Source organism: Aphelocoma coerulescens, chromosome 3, assembly GCF_041296385.1.
Source record: "Aphelocoma coerulescens isolate FSJ_1873_10779 chromosome 3, UR_Acoe_1.0, whole genome shotgun sequence".
Taxonomy (NCBI): Eukaryota; Metazoa; Chordata; class Aves; order Passeriformes; family Corvidae; genus Aphelocoma; species Aphelocoma coerulescens.
The window spans coordinates 70,299,519-70,318,639 of record NC_091016.1 but is presented as its reverse complement, the minus strand read 5'-3'; the positions used below and the strand labels follow the sequence as shown (position 1 = coordinate 70,318,639).

Here is a 19,121-nt window from a genome sequence, read left to right as displayed (position 1 = left end):
TTTATAACAGTGTCTCATTTCTTTATAATGTTTACAGTGGTTCCCTTCATTGTTCTCACAGCACCTGACTCTTTTTCTTTGCAATGCCACAAAAAGTGGAGAACTGTTCTGACCATTGTAGAAATGATGTGGTGATTGTGTTGTTCTTTAGTTGACTTCAGTGGATTTAGCTGCTGCTAATTCCCTTTCTTGTTTCCTAATGGCAGGAGTTTCCATATGCAGTCACTGAAGCCAATCATGTGCTTTCTGAAGGACGAGTCATAAATGGTTTGCCATATGTCAATAAAGAGCACTTGGCCAAATCAGGAAACTAAAATTAAGTTGTCTAAGCTTGTTTTCTACATCCTGGGTTGTAGTTTCTTCTTTTTGCATATATGTCCATATATGTGCTTGTGTGATGCAGATGAGATCAATACCCATGTTATAAATGGTCTATGCAATGAACGCTTGACTTCTTTGTCCGATGTCTTCTTGTTAACGTACCACTTGTAGAAACTGTTCTAACATTCTAACATTTAAAACTCAAGGAGTTTCAAAGGAACTGTTTGGGTTTTTTTCCATAATTTATAACAAATATAGATGTTTGGGATAATTATTGCTCTTCTCTTGACATAGCCATAAATTTATTATGGGTAATGAAGGCTCTGACAGGAATGCTTTATCACTGGAAATGGGAGATAGAAGATCTCTCACTCAGCCTGGGAAGGTCAGGTGTAATCTCATAGCAGGTGAACTAAGAATTTGGTTTGGTCTCAGAATTTTAGTATTTTCTTGGAGAGTTAAATAAAATCACAAACATATTCTCAGGAGATATTTCCTATAACATACTAGGAAGCGTTTAGGAAGCCCTGTCTCCCAGCATAGACTTATCCCATACATACCCATCCTGTGTATTCATACTTATCCTGTGTCCTTACTGGTATTAGTGTTGTTACCATGTGTGAAAACTGTAAAGAGTGATGATAAATCAAGAGGGGGACTACAGTTTTTTGAAACTTGTTTTTACAAATCAATACTCACAGTTCATTAGTATTTAGCACTAGAGAGCAATGAGATTCTCAGTAATCAGGAAGATAAACTCCTCTTTTCTCAGCCTGCTATCATTATTTCCTACAGCATCAGATGGGAATTTCTCAATATATTAATGTTTAGTGTTGAATATGGTCAAACTGTTAAGTCAGAGAAAGAATCAAGGAAGCAAGGTCTAAGCACAACCCTTAAAACATGGAAATTCTGCTATTCATCATTATTGCTTAGTAATAATAAGTACATTATCATTATCATTATTATTATCGTCGTTATCATCCTTATAATTATTATCATTATTATATTTTAAATTTATGCAGTTAAATTCAGAGCTCTTGGTGGAACCTTAGTACAGTCAATTTTGTACAATGCTATAATGAGCTGTGATAGCATCTCCACAGAGTTTCCCATGAAGCTCTTGGAAAGAGTGAGGTTGGGACTGACAAGCAGGAACTTATTTGAACTAAGTCAGGTGCTGCTGATTATATTCAATGATAATGTGTGCTTTCATTTCTGTTAAAGAATAGAATGAACAATTATTGTTTCTCCAACTCTTCATCCATTTGTGAATCTATTATTAAGTAAATGACATTGCAAAATGACACAAACACAATCCTTATGGGAAAGAGAAAAATCCCAGCACCTGTCTATTTTTATTGGACCTGACCTTCGCACATTTTTCTTACTGATCTCTTATATTTGTGGGATAGCACAGAAAAAAGAATAACTGAGGACAGATCACAGGATGGATGACTCCTGAGATCTGGGGTCTAGTCACCAGCAGCTAATCACATTAAGTGATGCTAATTAAGCTTTTCTGTCCTCCCTGGGCCTATTACTTTCCAGAAACTGTCATAGTATATCCTGCTTTAATATATCCAAGATTGGATTATGTCTATTTGTTATTATTGTAGCATGAACTGTTACCTTGAATATACCTTCCTTCTGATGTCTTTGTTGGAGCAATTCTATTGCTTCTCAAATTCTCTTTTCCTAGGTTACAAAGGATAATTTAGTATCTTTTTTTTCAGATAGACGCTTTGTTTTCCCCCTTTATATAATCACCCCACTGTGCACCTACTCACATTCTTTTAATTTCTTTTTTTTCCTTTTTCTATTTTTCTATTTGGTTGACCAGAATTGATTACCATTATTTGGATGAGGCTTTATAAAGATGCTCATATGTCTCTGTCTCTAATAATCATTACAGAATTACAGAAGAACAGATTGCCTGTTCTTCTGTGTAGTATCTTTTATTGTGTCAGGACGTTTCTTCAGAAAAGTGTGTTAAGGGAGAGAGATTATGGAACGCAAAATGCTAACAGTGAAGGAACACAGTTCAGAGTTAAACCACGGGCATTGAGAGGTGGAGCTTGCAAATGGCTACAGTATCCTTATTTATAAAAAAAAATAAAAAACCCCCTGAACCAGCCCAAAATAAGTAGAGCATAGCAAAGAGGTAAAGCTTTCTGGTCTGCGAACTATTCTTAAACTTCACCATGCCTGTGTGGCCTGTTGCTTGAGGTCATTGGCACTTCATTAAACTCAAATACACTCTCTGGAAAGCTGTACCAGATATTTCCCATTTTGCCCCTCCCCTTTCTTGTTCACTGCACTCCTTTCACAGCTGACTATACACAAAGTTAACTGAGCTTTTAATCGGTTGTCCTTCAGAAAGATTTATATAGGGGCCACATTATGGCACAGACTGTTTTGCCAGGCCCTCGGGGGCACAAACAAACAGCTGTACATTCCTGCCTTTTTAATGGTATCCAGACCACTCGCTGGCAGGCTCAAGTCCCGTAATAACAGGCTATTGGGATGCTGCCATCCACTGCTCTATATTCAGTGTGGCAGAAATAGCAGAGTCATTCCAAATTCAGTTTGCTGGAGTCGAACTTAAGCCCCATGTCATAGACAAGAATCACTTTTCCTGGGCACTGTTTTGCTAATTAACAATCTCTGAAGTGGGAAGAGAGCTATGCTGCTAACTATCTTTTCTTTATGTTCCTTCCTTGTCCCTCTTCTTTCTCAATATCAACAATACAGCTTCAGCCCAACATGTCATTTTGACCAACATCGTGGATTAATATGCGATGAGTGCCCAGCTGGCTATGTGGGACCACGCTGTGAAAGGTAAGCAGGTACCATGCTTTTAGTCATATGAGACCTGAAACAAAAGTATTGATCACATGGAACTGTTCTACCTCTTTATTACCTCCCCTTCTCATCCCCATTCCTGTTCTGAAACCCACTGAAAAAATTCCTGTGCATTTTCGTCTGATATTGGATCCATTAATTTGTATTTTTCTTATGCTTGTTTTATTGTTTTATAGTAAAATGTAAGGTTTCCAAGAAGCATTTGCTGATAAGTTAGTCTTTGTTAAAAAAGTTTCACCTAGCTTTTCTGTCACTCTTCTGAGATTTTTATAAACCTTTTGTCTCCTTTGTCATTTGAATGTTTAGAGCATGGTGATTCAAATATGCAGTAAATACTGATGCTTCACTTAGAGAATTTAATATGCAGTGAAAATACAGCTCTTCTAATAAGTTATTTATAGATTTTAATTATTTTTTAAAGTAATATTTTACATTTTTGTTGCTTCTCATTTGCTGTTGCAGTCTTTATTTAGGGAGTAGAACAAACTAGTCTTTAATGACAAAAAAAGGTAATTCTTCTTTACCAAATACATAGAAAAGTTCAATATATATTTCCTACACTTATTGCTAGCTTTACAAAGGCACTATGCTGAAAGGATCAAGTGGAGAATTTAAATGAAACAGAGAGCAAGTGTGAGTGCTAGTGCTAAGCTCCCAGGAACCCCCTTCCACAGGAGGTAAGACCACATAGGCAAGGGATATCACCACTATGTCTGCATGCCTTTAGTCCCTTGGGATTTCACATGGCTGGAACAGATTTCAAGAGCAGTTAGTGTGCCAGGGGACCGCTGCTAGTTGTTCAGAGGTCATGATGAATCAGTATTGGCTTTGTCTCCATGATCTCAGTCCCCTGTGACCCTGCCAATGACACCTTTTTAATAGGGGCTGGAGAAGCCAGATAACTGTGTAACACCTGGCTAGACAGTTAAGGGGCATGAAAACATGGCCCTTCGGTTTCCTAGTAGCTTTTGCCGTTTGGCACTTCCATGAGCTGCTTGACAGATTTTTCAAGGCAAACCGTAAAAAAAGGTAAGGCTTCTGAATGAAGATGTAAAATATTCAGGCTGGGATGAGGAGAATTAGGAATAAACCAAGAGTAAGAGACAACCAGAAAAGTAGAAACCTGACCATACTCTGTGAATCTCCCTATATTCCCATCTTTCCAATTTACAACTACTTCCTTTTAAATCCTCTGTTGTGCTATATCTGTCCTGAAGTGAGAGTGCAGGCTGTCACCTGTTTCCACCCATCATCACTGAGTCTGCTCCTGCTGCTGCTATTTCTGCCTGTCTTTTCCTGTCTGTCTGGGAAGTCATCACCTTCTTTCAGCTAGTGGGCTGTGAAGTTAATGACGGCATGAATAAATCACATCAAGAGCACTTTGGTGGCAGTTTGTCAATGCAGGGTCATTGACAGCTTCCATTAGCAACAAGTGCTGTTTCTGAGTGGAGCACAGGCTGTAGATGCAGTAGGACAGAGTCTGAATAAATGGCTGAATTGGATTTTAGCCTGATCTCCTAAGGAAATGAGGCTACTGTGATCTTTTTGTGCATGCCTCTCTGGCTGCCTGCGAAGTCATCTGCACTTATAGGTCAATTTCAACTGAATTTGGCAGAAGGTAGGAGGTCTCAAAGATAATTGTTCCTGAAGGTTTTATGAAAAGAAGTGGCTGAATAGAGGTTAATAAATCAGGACATGTCATAGCTAAGGGGGAGAATGCTGTGTGAACTCACACCTGATTAAACAGATAGAACAAGAGAGGTTACTAAATGTTCTGCCCATAAGAAAACTTTCACAGGGCAAGGAAAAAGTGCTGTTGTAGCCTGAGGGATTACTCCCTGCTGAATAGCAACATCCTGCAGCAAATAATCAGCCCTTAGCCTTGTAACCATGAGATATAAATCCATTGGAAATTAGGCTATTAGTTCCAAAGCTCACAGAACTATTTGCTTTTAATTGTAACAAGTTGTTCTGAAATGTCTGCAGCTGTCAATAATAATGATCAGGAGAAAGCATGTTGCCTTTTGCTATTAGTAGTGGTTGTATAATTGCTGAGAGAGTTTACATGAAATTCTCTTCCATTTTAGCAACTACACAGTGACAAATGATCTGAGCCACATGATTCAATAGCTGAACAATGCTAAATTATCATGACATACTAAGTATCATGAAGTAAGCGTGCACAGCACTGTACTTATTTGGGCTTAAAATATATCCTCTGTCCCTTAGGGAGATACATATATATGTCTGATTTGTAAAACGTCAAAAAAAATTGCTACTTCTCTCACTGGAACTCTCAGGAAGATGGTGCCATAATTGCTCAATATTCTGAGGAGTCCAGCTCATAACACCATCAAAATAATTGCAGATATAAACCGTGTTGGGAGTTATCACAGATCTATATTTGTAGAGAGAGCCCAGCTTTCCCATTTTATGTTTTTCCCAAACAAATTAGATGTTTTTTCCTTTGCTCACTGCCCACTTTTCTGAAGGCATATGAGGAAGGATGGACATTCTCTTAACTTCATAGAAAGGATGTATGAGAATGACAAAAGGTTGTCATTTTAGCCCAGCACATTTATAGGATGATGGCATTCATTTTCCTCATACAGTCTTTCAAGGGAAAAGAAACAAAATCTGTGAGAGTCTGGCTTTTCCTGTAGCACTCCATGATTTATGTACGTGGTTCCAGTGACCTTTTCCTCCTGCAAGGAGGGTCAGTGTCCCTCATGTGTGAGGAGAAGGGTGAGCTGACCCATGTCTTTTCTTCCCCCCACCTCCCCCATTCTTCAAGTCTAGCACAGAGTGCCACCAGCTACAGTCTCTCATGAGTACCGTGGCTTCAAACTGCTGCTCACTGTAGCAAATAAAATTCTTCCACTAGTGCGAGAGCAGCAAGTCTGTGTTGCAGTACTGATGGGAAAAGGGTCAAACATTTCAGGAGATTTGATACAACAAATGTGTTACGCAGGATTTTTTGCAGCTTGCAAAGGTAGGCATTCTGACATTAGAAAATGCAAGATTTATAGTTGGTCACATAACAATCGCATCTGTGCTGTGCACCTGAGTTAAGATATCTCACTGTGTGCTCACAAGCCATTTCTCCACAGGGCTTTTGTCTGATTCTGTGCACAGGTTGAAGGCACATAAATTTCAAAGACTCCGTAAAAATAGTATTTCCAGACTTTAAAGTGTTTGGATTTGCAGGCTTAACTAGCTCTGTCTCAAGGGCTCTTTTTTCCAGTAAATATAAAGAAATCTATAAAATAGGCCTGTGTTTCTGTGCATATATGTGTATATATGCACCATGTGTATGTGTATATAAAGCACCATGCAGACTGCTATGAGGAATATTAACTCCATACTGACCAGGCACTGTAGAAATTCATACACATATATTTAAGTAGTAGCCTTGTATTTGGCTCCATTATACTATATAAAACCGATGTCAGTCACAGACACACCTGCATTTGAGAGTAGAAAATATGGACACAATCTTTTTTATCACTGCTTTTTACTCCTATTTTTGTTTATTTTTTAATCTCAGAGGTGTTATGTTGTAGTTAGGAGTCATTTATTTATACGTGTTTTTTGTAACATAATGCATAAAAGTAATTTTCCATGCCACATACTTAGTGGTGTTTTTTAATCTAAACCTTGCCAAACACATAGTGCTTTGAACCTGAGAAAAGAAGCTGAAATAGGAATGTCCTTAAGGGAATAGAGATGGAACTAATGAAAGTTGATTTTTTTAATCCTTCCTTGCAACTTCAGGAGAAGTGGAAGAAAAAGAGGAAGAATTTACATAGATACATGTACACCGTTGTCTTTTAGGCTTTAACTGCTTTTCCCCCCACTTTCAGGATCATCTTCAGTTGGATTCAAGATTATGTATGTGCATAAGTAGACTATGGCTATGTGATGGTAGTGGGTTTTTCTAATTTTAATTATCAAAGTCTAAACTGATGAGGATACAGAGTTATTGAGGTCTCCTACTATTAATAGAAGGAGATTACTAGCAGTGCATTTCGCACAAATCATTGGAGTATTCTTTCTGTGAACTGCTTGGTAAGTTTCTGTGAATGCTGTTAAATACAGAACTAACCCCTAAATGAAAGAGGAAAACAAACATTAAGTGAAGTTAAATAGATTAGTAGGACCAAGAGATACAGATTTATGACAATCACACCAGTAGTAAATTAGCAAAGCGTGGGTTAACTTCAGATGTAATCTGGTTTAGGTAAAGTAAGATGCCTGCATAAATTATCCAGATACTCTCCAGTTTTGATAAAACGTGGCTGTTAATTGTTACATGTTAAGATACAGTCCTGGCCTTTGTAACTGAGATCTCGTAACTGAAAAAAAGCCAATTTTTTTTTGCAAAATTAAGCTGAAGATTAGTCTTCTGTGGTTGCTGAGATATCCTCCATCAAGGAAAAACTTATCTCTTCCTTTGCAGGAAATAAAATAAATTGCTACGTTTATGACAGGTTCTGAAAATAAAATACCTGAATTATTCTAATGACAAGATTTTGATGTCTTGTTGCTATGAGGACGTAATTTTGAGATATGACTGTGCTACAGGAGTGGGCCAGATTGTGGAAATTTTACTCATGGTCTTGAGTGCTTACATGCACCAAACCACTGGACTATTTATATATATTATTCATCTATGGTGTGCATCATGGATATTTTCAGAGGATTGAAAAAGATCCTATTTTGTGCAAAATTACAGAAAATTGTTCAATTAGTTCCCACTATTTTTTCCTCCTTGCTCTCAGTTACCCAGTTTTTACAATCTTTGTAATCTTTGCTGAAGATATTTAATAATATTTAGTACATGTTTTGACAGATTTGCTTAGGGTCCAGTTAAAAGCTCTATGCGATATTCTGGAAGCAAGGAAAAGGATGAACTTGAGGCACACAAAGGGACAAGAGTGAAGGCGTTGTGGAACTCTGCATTTCTGTGTCAGGATGATACACAAAATCGTTCCGCAACCATGCCATCCAGTACTACTAGAAAGTAGAGAGAGTATCTGTGTACATTAAAACTGCATTCAAGATGACTTTGAAATAGTAGGAAAAATTAGTTTGTGCAATGTGCTTTATATACTTTCTGTTTTCATAATACTAATTGGAGTTCATCTGAGGTGTGCATGAATAAATTCATTAGCTAGAACTGTGCAATTTTTCTTTTCTTTTTCTTTGCTATCTACAAGCTGCTCTTACTATGAAGTGTGAGCAAATGTAACAGAAAGGGAAAGCAGACCAGAATATAAATAGGAAATAAGCTGTGAGATGAGTAGAAATTTGCTTTTAATACAGACTCATGTTAGGTCAGATTCACTAACCTGTTTTACACTGTGCTCACAGAAAATTGCAGGTGGGCAAGGTGGATAAGAATGTGATACTTTCAAACAATTCTCTTAAAATATAAAAGGTATAGTACACAACAACATAGTTCCTGTGATAATGAGCAATCTTTTTGTTACCCACATTTACACAGAGATTAGCAATCCATTAATTAAGCAAATTTGACCATGTAGTAGATCAGGGGAAGTTTAAGTTGGGGGGGCAGATCTTGTTAGGTAAACAAATTTATGTCTGTATTACATTCTAAAGGTGTTTTTCTAAACTAAAGAAGTTTTAAAGGTAGAGGGGAAAAAAATAATCAGGCTTGCTGGTGATTGAGTACAGCACATGTATACATAATGTGCTGAAACACAAAGTATATCTAACATAGAGGTATAGACTAGTTTGGGTTGGAAGGGACCTTTCAAGGTCACGTAGTCCAACCCCCCTTCCTCTAGAGTGTCACTAAGATTTCTTGCTATGCTTTGTCTCACCTTCAGTGCAGTGACAAGATTTTTTGCCTACTGAAGTCTAATTACTAGCAGAACTGGCAGGATTTCAGCTGGTACTGTATCTACAATGTTAAAAAAGAGAAGGAGAGAGAAAGAAAAAAGATGCATAAGACACACTTGAGAGAAGATCAAATCATTTTTGGTGATTAGGGAGGCAACAGAATTAAATATTTCTCATGAGAGGATTATTTAAAGGCCCTAACTGATGATGTCTTTTACCTTAGGTGTGCAGAAGGCTATTTTGGACAACCTCTAATACCAGGGGGATCGTGCCAGCCATGCCAGTGTAATGACAACCTTGACTTCTCTGTTCCTGGCAGCTGTGACAGCTTGTCTGGTGCTTGTCTGATATGTAAGCCAGGTACAACAGGCCAATATTGTGAGAGGTGTGCTGATGGATATTTTGGTGATGCTCTTCATGCAAGGAACTGTCAACGTAAGTCACGAACTTTTTACAGCTCCTGACAGTATTGATCTGTCTATAACTTTGTTCCTGAGAGGAAGACTGTGCCTCTGTATGTGTGAGCAAGAGAATGATACAGCGTACTTACAGCTCTAATAATGACACTGTGCATCTGCATCTGGAAAGGGAGGCGTTAAAGTACATAGAAAGAAAAACTTATTAAAAAAGCTCTAGTTGAAGCGGACATGGAAAAAAACTGAGCATTGCATGGGTGCAAAAGGTTATACTAAATGTCAGATCTACAAAAATAAATACAAATAAATGAAAACTATTCACTAAAAAATGCTATAAGCTACCCAGAAAAATCCTGTTCACTTGTGAGATTGAAAGGAGGGAGCAATGTTTCGGTTTCAGGGTCCAGCTCTGGCAGCATTTGTAACCTGTTTCCCATATATATTACCTCAGTAAGGGTTGGGAGGTGCTGCTGCTTACAGGTCAAAATTCTCCGACCTGCAAATCAGACCCTAAAATCTCCTAAAGCACTAGATGATTTTTCTAAGTGCTCTGGAGGAAAATATCTGGCACTGCAGCAAGCTACCAATTCTCAGCTGAGTGGTGGCATGTTATTCAAATATCAGCCCCAGCATGTACTTCCCCATAGTGATTGCAACAAATTATTCAGTGGAGATGAAAGATTGGGTAGGAACAGGAGCTTTTCTTGCTGTAGGAGTCAGTGGCTCTCTCTGAGCCATTGCTGGCACATTTCAGAATGCAGAACAAGTGCTTTTAACTTAAAAAAAATTCCTCATGTACCCTTCCTTGCCATTCTGAGAAGTGGAATAAAACAGGTCACAAACCGTCCTGAAAGAGCCAAGCATTTTATTTCACTGTCACAAGGATTTATTCCTGTTTGGTCCTTTATAATAAACACAAGAGTAACTCCATTGAGTGCAAGGGTGTTATGGCAGCATAAAATTATGCAAGAGAGCTGGGGTACTGTCTTACTGCTCTGTCTGCAGTATGTATTGTGAGCAGAGAAGTCTGAGGCAGTGACATCCATTTCCAGAATTTGCCCTATTAGTGATTTGCAGTCTAAAAGTGAAAATCCTAGGTTGTGTTGGACCTCCTGAGAGTGTGTGGGAGCCAATGAGATGCAGAACATCACCAAGTTTCTCAGCTAAGGGCAATAAACACTGATGTACACAAAGTCATAGATAACCATGAATACAAACACGTGTGTAAGTGCTTTCTGTACCTACTTTACACAATGCCTGAAAAAATTTGGACAATCATATATATTCTCTCCATAAGTTAACAGTTCACGATGAATGATGTAATATAAGTTAGAATGTTAAGTGTGTAAAGTGATTTAAGAAGAAGTGTATTTCAAAAATCATAGCTTCCAGGAGCTTGTCACCATTATTGAGTCATCAAGAGGGCTGGTGCTTTGACCATTTCCACAGTAGTGACAGGTCCATGAGAAAGAGATTTTATATGAGGAGCGTTTGGAAAACATACAATCTAAAAAAATATATTAAAAATAAATACATGCTTAATGTTGAATTACAAGCTTTGCTTTTTTTGTTAGTATCATTGAAAAGAAGAGCCCCCTAATGTATTCATATCCTTGTGCTTGCAGTTACCTTGTATTCATCTACTCTCTGCCTTTCATGTGGGATTTCTTCTTTGCGTATGATTTTTTATTTCCTTTGCAGACTTCTATGAAGTTTGCCCTGCAGCTACAATATCAGAGGGACTGTGCCTTTACTTTGTTGTTTTCAATTTTGTTCCTTATTAAAAAGCCAAATCCAAGAGTATTGCAAAGCATGAATTTGCTTTCAAATAATTGTTTGAAATGTTTTTTTCTCTTTCTCAGTACAGTGCTGTTGTGTGCATTAACCATTTCAAATGACAGTACAACTTTATATCATCATAGCATCTCTGGATTTTTTGGTGTATCTTAACAAAACCATAAATCTAAAAACAACGAGCAAATGTCCTGATTTGATTTGATTCTAGTAGGTTGTTTTTTGGAGTGAAAAAACTCCATGTGCTGAAGCAAATACCTGGAGGTTGAGCTGATGATAACAGAGGTCAGTGTCACGACATGAATTAAAGCAAATATTCAAGTTTGCCTGTGTTTCAGTTTATAGGTACTACTGTTGTAGGAGAGTAAGTGTGTGGCTTGATCATAAATACAAGCTCATAAATATTTATAGAAATCTAGAGAGAATGAAGAATCTTGACCAGTGTCATTTTGGAAGAAAGTAAGACAAATTTCTCCAACAGGCTGCATTGTATTATAACAACCATTATATTTGGAGGTTTGGACAAGAGCTAATTTTCCCAGTAGAGGTGAATGAATGGGAAAGCTCTAGGTGAGATAAATGCAATTTATCAGATTGAGTAACAGTTTATTAGATTAATAGCCCTGACTGTATGTTTCTTCTGTATGAATGTACTGCCAGAGCCAAGAAAAACAATCAAAGTCCTGATATTCCAAATTCTCTCTTACCACTGCATTGCACTCAGTCATCTGTGACTGAGTTAAGGCACCATGGAGTGCTACTTGCTTTAACATGTAATATAAATAGGACAAACTCATCTATTCATAAAATCAGTGTAAGTTTTCTTTTTGATTCTTGTGTTCTCGTATGCCTGATAAGCATAAAAAATTCAAATCAGACTGAGCTTGGGTTTTGAGGTCTGTATAAAAAGATTGGTGAAATACTTTTAATTTGCATGGAGGATTGTAGTTTGTTGAGTCTGAGCTTTAGCATCATCTTTCCCCACTGACCATTTTAATTAGATATATACTCAAAACATACGTGTATGTGATACTTATCACCGTGTATGGTTTGGAGTGTCAGCAGTTTTAAAATATAAACATCAGGGTGAAGAGGTCTGTGCACAAGATGAAAGAGGTAAATTATAGGTTTGTTTAGTATTGAAAGCTGAGAGTGAAAGGAAAAGATAAGCAATGTTAATTACAGCAGAAAGGTCTTTTAATTTTTACTTCTTGAAAATATATTGCAAAACAGAAGATCAAAATCTCTGAAGGTGTTACATGACTGGTATGAACAGCAGAACCAGCACATTTTTGTTACTTAGTGCAGAATTTTTGCAAACATTTGAGAAACATTCATTTGCCATGAACAGAATCACAAGTCTTAAAGTTGCTTTCATTAAAAGAAGCAACTTTTTCATAACACCTCAAAAGCAGGGAGAAAAATTGCATACCAATCTTTTCAATTTATAATTGGGAATTGTAAATTAGCAAGTCCAATGAAGTAATGAGGAAGGTTCTATTGTAATAATCTATATATAGGAAAAATATAACTGCCTTGTCTCACATAGCACCTTCTGACATGCAAGTATGCGACTGCCATGTGTTCACTCTTGGGACTCTTAAGTGTTTCTTAAAATGAGGGTGTCAGGTTGAGAAAAAAAACAACATATGCAGATAGGGCACTGCAGGAAGGCGAAATGCAGACTGGAGCCCAAGTTTACAGAATAGATTGATAATTGGTATAGAGATGTGGGTTCATTCCCCTCTGAGGGGGAAAAAAAATTAATGTTCAGGAGCCAGCTCATGCTGATGGAATCAGTGACTGCGTGGTTATAGTCCCTGTGACATCAATCACATCCCTGTTCTCTACTGCGAGTGCTAAGGGCTTTTTTCCAAATCTCTGCGTGCCAAAAGGATTGAAGAACTCAAACGTTCTTGTGGTGATTGAAGAACATAAAGGGACAAAGACATCTTCCCCATAATTTGTCTTCTCCTAAAACATAAGCATTTAGGAGCCAGAAGCATTGCCATTTTGCTCAAGAAACAGCATTCTCTTTGCCTTTTTAAATCTATAAAACAGCACTGTGATGAGTTAGACTGGTCAGCTGGGTCACATTCCCTCTGGGAACTGTGATGCTGTTGCTGAGACAGAAATCCTGGAGAGTCATGGTAGCAGATAATCCTTGGTATGTTTTTCAGTGCAGCCTGGGGCATGAGAGCATTACTGCCCCTGTAGTCAGTCAACCTTATACTGGGTTCTCAGCCTGCCAACATTTCCTGACAACTACATTAATGGGGAGTGAACTCCAGGACAGCAGAACCAGCATGTTAAGTGGTGGGACAGTGATCCTCTACAGGCCAAGTGGAGAGGACCATTCCAGATTTTGTTGACCACCCTCACTGCAATCAAAGTCTCTGGCAAAGGACTCCAGAGTTAAGAAGGCTTCTACTCCTTAAACAACTGAGAAAACAGAGACTGATACAAATGAAGATGATGTAGTTTAAATGATTCTTTTCCTGTGCTTGTTATCTACACAGCTGGTAACCCTGACTAAGGTTTGGAACCAAAATATGCATATGATTCTAGTCCAAAGTGTATCCAAAGACATTCATCTGGATACAGAGCTAACAATTGACATGTAAACCAAAGTGGAAAGATCAGCAAAATTTGTTTATAATTTTAGAACCAACTCAGATCTTACATTAGATAGCATTCAAAGATAACACACTGAGCTCTGATTATATCTTCCACACTAATTTCATGGTTACCAAACTGGCCCTGGATTAAAGAATTGTTCACAGTAGTTGTAATTATAATTCTTGTTTATATATGCTATTGTTAGATGTGTACTGCTCTTAGAGTAGATATTTAGAATAAAGTCTCGACAAGGTAGAGGCCTTGTCAAGCCTCTAAAGGGGGGAAATGATGCCTTAGGTTTTAACTTTTATATTTTTCAAATCCTGGACTGCCTAGTGTGTAACTCGGAAGTTTCTTGTGGCCTGTTAGTTGCTGTTCTCTCATGCTGGTTAGACATAACAAACCCTCTCTAGGTTTGCTTTTCAAGGACACCAGGCCCCAAAATGTGTAAACTAGAGGGGCAAACTTGGGGTAATTACATCATTAACTGAAGTTATAATTGGAGAATTAACCCTGATATGCAAATGGACCAAACTTAGAAAAGTGTGAAGAGCCCATGACCCAGTGTCCATCTTTGGTGTAGCCTTTTGACTGCCCAGGGTGTACCTTTGAAGGCCCTTCAAATAAATACCTACTTTTATTTTCTTATTTTTGTTCAGCCTGTGGTTTTAGGTAGCCACATAAAGTCATCAGAGCAGTAACACTCTCACTGGGTCTGTACCATTTTTGTATTTTTCTCTCATCACTACCCTGCCCACTCCAAGTCTCTGGACATGTATTTAGTAATCTGCCCTCAACACCCTGCTTTGATCTGAGAGGAGCATCTAAAACAAGCTGTTAATGAACTTGAGGCAAAATTTCTGACTGCAGTAATTTGGAGCAAAATTCCACATTAATATGGGCAGGTTAATGTGTCCATGTTTGGGAGCAACACCTCCTGCTTTACCCAGGCCAGGTGTTTCTCAGGGTGGCAAAAGCTGCAGTGTAGACATTTGGCTATTAGATTTAGCTTCAGGAAACACATTAACATCTCCTCCTTCTTCCTCTGCAGCCTGTCACTGTCACATGAATGGCTCCTTCTCGGAGATCTGTGACTCTCGGACGGGCCAGTGCGAGTGTAAAGCCAACGTCATTGGGCGCCGCTGTGACATCTGCAAAGTGAGTGACCAGAAATGGGGTTTCCTTTCAGCTTTCCTCCCTGTTTGTGGTAACTAAATGCCATTTGCTTCTGGATAAGCTTTTTTCTGTTGTTTGTTTTTCACTTAACATATATTAACATAGATTGTTCTTATGTAGAGAAAGGTAAAATGGTTGGTTTTTAAGTGTTTTCTAATGGTTTTCTAGAACAGAACACAAGACATTGCATTTGCATGCAATGAATGCATTTTAAGCCTCACTTTATCTATAAGTACATTTGTATACATAGTATACAACATAGTATACACTTTATATTTTGAATGCTTGACTTAAAAAAATTAGTTAAAATATTGCAGCTTTGGGAGCTAATCCCTCTGTGAAGAAAGCTGCAAAATGTCTGATAGCATCTGATGTTTATTTTTTTTAAAAAAGCAGGGTGCTAGTTTAGCTCTGCAGGAATGTTCTGCTTTTATGTTTTTTTCTTAGGGTTTCTTCTTGTGTTGTCCAAACAATGTATTATTTTTCGGTGAAAGTGTTTTTTGCCTTGACATTGTTTTCCTGTCTCATAAATCACTGCAGAGAAATATTGTTTCATAAACTTTCACAGAGTTGTCTTCAGGCAGCTAAGGAATATGCTATAGCTGGCTGCACGTTTCTCTAGTTCAACATAAGGACTCGTGAGTTAGGCCTGTGTCCTCAGAGCACCTCCACTTGTGTGTAATTTAAAGCGCATAAATAATTCTGCAGAAATCAAAAGGATCATTTTCACCCTTTAAAATTATGTAATTTCTTAAGTGGTTTGCTCACACTCCATTTTCAATGGTATTTAAAGAGTCTGTTCAGAGAAAAACTGCTGGTATCAGTGGAATTTGCAGATTGCATAAGGTACCCAGCAAATATCTCAAGCTCATTAATACAGTACTGGTGGTTAATTAGAATTAATCTTTGTTTACTTCAGTGTTTACTCCTGTCTTTATTCCTGTACTCTTTTATGTGGTGTAGTTTCCTTATCTTCACTTTCTAACAGTGTTTACTTTTCATTCTTAAAGCCCAACTACTTCTGGGCTCCAGAAAAGCTGTTTTGTATACCCTGTGGCTGCAGTGCTTTAGGATCCATGTCACTGCAGTGTGACACGTTGGGAAGATGTATCTGCAAATCAGGATTCATGGGCAGACGCTGTGAAATCAGCAGACAGGTGCCTAAATTGCAAGAAAATGCAGGAGGCAGTCAGCAGATTCGAGTACCCCCCCGGAGGTGGGGCACCAGCAGTGCCAGTGGGTGCCCACGAGGTGCTTACCGGCCTGCAACTCTGGTAATGAGAAACTCTACTTTGCATGGGCTGAAGTCTCCTGTTCGCTTGTGTTTGGAGCTCACACAGATTGCTTGGTTTTTTAATTTTTAACACCCATGTTACAGTGTAAGAAATTCTCAAGAAACAGACAGGCTCGGAAGACAAGCACCATTTTAGGATGCTTCCCCAGTCCTAAGGGCTTCATCATGCAAGTGGTGGGACCAGCAAGAAGTCACATACCAGAATAAGTCCCAAAACAGCACCATCAACAGCAGAATGCACAAAATGCGTGGGAGATGTACATAAACCAATGGAATCGGTGGGATTTTCTTGGACTTTGCAGCATAAGACTTCCTTTTCTAACAATTCAAAAATCAATAGCTTAAGGAGTTTGCAAGAAGGATCAGCCTTAGAGGCAAAGAGTTAAGATCTAATTTTAAAATACTGAACATAACTGGTGTTAAAAGTTCTCATTAGTGAATATGGCCAGTTATCTGAGCCATTTTTGACTTAGTGCAGTGCCAGTTATGTGAATGTAATGCCCAAAATGGCAACAGTGTTAATTCCTTATCACAGACCAAAAAAGCAACTTATTTACTAAAATTAAGTAATTATGATACAACTGTTTCTAACAGGGCAGTATTTTAGGAATGTTGTTTGTTCTCTCTGCAACTCAAAACCTCCACACTTACCACACCCCGTTTGAAAAACACCTGGCAGTGTTTTTCATCCTCAGCTAGACTCTGGGACCCATGCTGTATTTTTTCATATGGATTTCCTTGGAGAAATTTGTTTTTTCCCATTAAGAATGTATTAGGTTACTGTGTTGCCCACACAGTACACTGATGGAGACACAATATAATGACATATTCAGAAAATTCACTGTATTTCCTAACTGTAATCTAGGATCTTATCTCTTGTTCAGTAAATGTGATTCTTAGAATTTCTGTGTGTAAACAAACTTTGTTGAGAACTTTAACTTGGAGGTTCATCTTGGGGTTTGCATGACTGACCAAAATGTTTTTGTGTGCAGCCCTCCTCACAGAATTCAACCCAGCATGGTGGTGGTCTTTTGCAACTTAACACAATGTGGAGTGCTAGTATCAGACTTTTTCTGACTGTCACCCTTATAAACAGAATTTATTAGATCCTAGCAAACTTTATATTGAGAACTAACATGCATGCTGTGCATTGGTTACTTCACTGCATTACTCTGAATGTCTGTCCTGAGATTGTGCATATTCACATTTCTGTGTGTTTCTTCCTACGTAAAAGAAATCCTCAGATATAGTCGAGTTGTTTATGGATTCTTGAATTTAATGAAATGAGTTTGACTGTCTTTTTCTCTCTGATACACCATGTTTTGTTAGGCAGAAGCATGAAATTTGCAAAACATTTCAATATAGAATTTGGAAATGAAAATCAGTCTAATTCTTTATTACATGTATAGTCAAGCATTTTCTTAGGTTCATATGATTTTCAGGGCAAATTCTGACCACAGATGTGCTCCTGTATTCTGACACCTATCAGCAGATTCTCTGTGTGAGCGCGGAACTTCTGTATTAACCTCAGAGATCAGATTTCAGGAGTTTTCCATGGAAAGCTTCTGAAGTTTCAGAGAATTCACCAATAGAAGAGGTTAGGGATTCCACTGTGGAACAAATCCATATAAACAAGTAGTCATAGAATCATTACATTTGGGAAAGACCTCCAAGTTTATTGAGTCCAACCTTTGTCTGATCAACCATTTTGTCAACAAGACCATGGCACCAAGTGCCATGTCCTGTCATTTCTTGAACAACTCCACCACTGCCCTGGGCAGCCTGTTCCAATGGCTGACCACCCTTTCAGTGAATAAATTGTTCCCTTTGTCCAACCTGAGCATCCCCTGGCACTGCATGAGGCTGTGTCCTCTTGTCCTGTTGCTGGTTCCCTGGGAGCAGAGGCTGACCCTCACCTTGCTACAACCTCCTTTCAAGCAGTTGTAGGGAGAGAAGGTATTCCCTGAGCCTCTTGTTCTCCAGGTTAACCACCTCCAGCTCCCTCAGGCACTCCTCATAAGACTTGTGCTCCAGGCCCTTCCCCAGCTCCTCTGCCCTTCTCTGGACATGTTCCAGCCCCTCAATGGTTTTTCTTGTTGTGAGTGGCCCAGAACTGGACACAGCACTAGTGCTTAGTACAGAGGGACAATCACTGCCATGGTCAAAGCCAGCATAGGTCCATTGATTTGAAGATCTACTGGTTTATAGTAGATGAAAATCTAACACCTCATGCCTGGATCACAAAGTAGCACATTATAAATTAAATATTTTCCACATTGTTCCATGTATATTCATTAGCAGTGATATTTTTAATATCTCATTTTTAACATTCTGCTTTTCTAGCAAACTCTCTGATATATTTTATTATTAATGTTTTAATATCAATTTCAAGTGAAGTTATTAATATAATTTGGATTTCAGTATTCTCTGAAAATCATCATGCCTGAAAAAAAAGGTAGAGAAGTACTCCTGTTTTAAAGCACTCTAGTTCAAGATCCAGTTCATATTTTGAATATCAAGTATGGTTTGTTCCACGGAGCCTCTGATGGTTGGTGCAGTGAAACCCACAAAGTCTTTTGGTTGAAAGCTTTGTGCAGAACTCCATATCACAGTATACAAACGAGTTCTTTGTTTTTTGCACTCCACTAGTGAAGTTAAGGAGGAAATTTATTACTATAGTTGATATCATTTACTCTGGTTCTGTAGAAACTTTCTATTGATCACTGCAAAAAAGAAAGAAAAGGAAGAAAACAGAAGAGAAACAGAGGCCT

At 38.2% G+C, this 19,121-nt stretch overlaps 1 protein-coding gene across 5 annotated transcripts in view; it reads left to right on the top strand.

Moving 5' to 3' along the window:
- LAMA2 (laminin subunit alpha 2) overlaps positions 1-19,121 on the top strand; it is a 343,741-nt gene that overhangs the window by 204,894 nt on the left and 119,726 nt on the right. For 3 of the 5 annotated variants that reach the window (XM_069010799.1, XM_069010798.1, XM_069010800.1), the window contains exons 18-21: positions 3,076-3,162; positions 9,275-9,486; positions 14,932-15,038; positions 16,067-16,330. In XM_069010799.1, the coding sequence (XP_068866900.1) occupies positions 3,076-3,162; positions 9,275-9,486; positions 14,932-15,038; positions 16,067-16,330 (670 nt within the window). The remainder of the gene's footprint in view (positions 1-3,075; positions 3,163-9,274; positions 9,487-14,931; positions 15,039-16,066; positions 16,331-19,121) is intronic. The other 2 variants (XM_069010803.1, XM_069010801.1) reach the window with 1 other exon arrangement.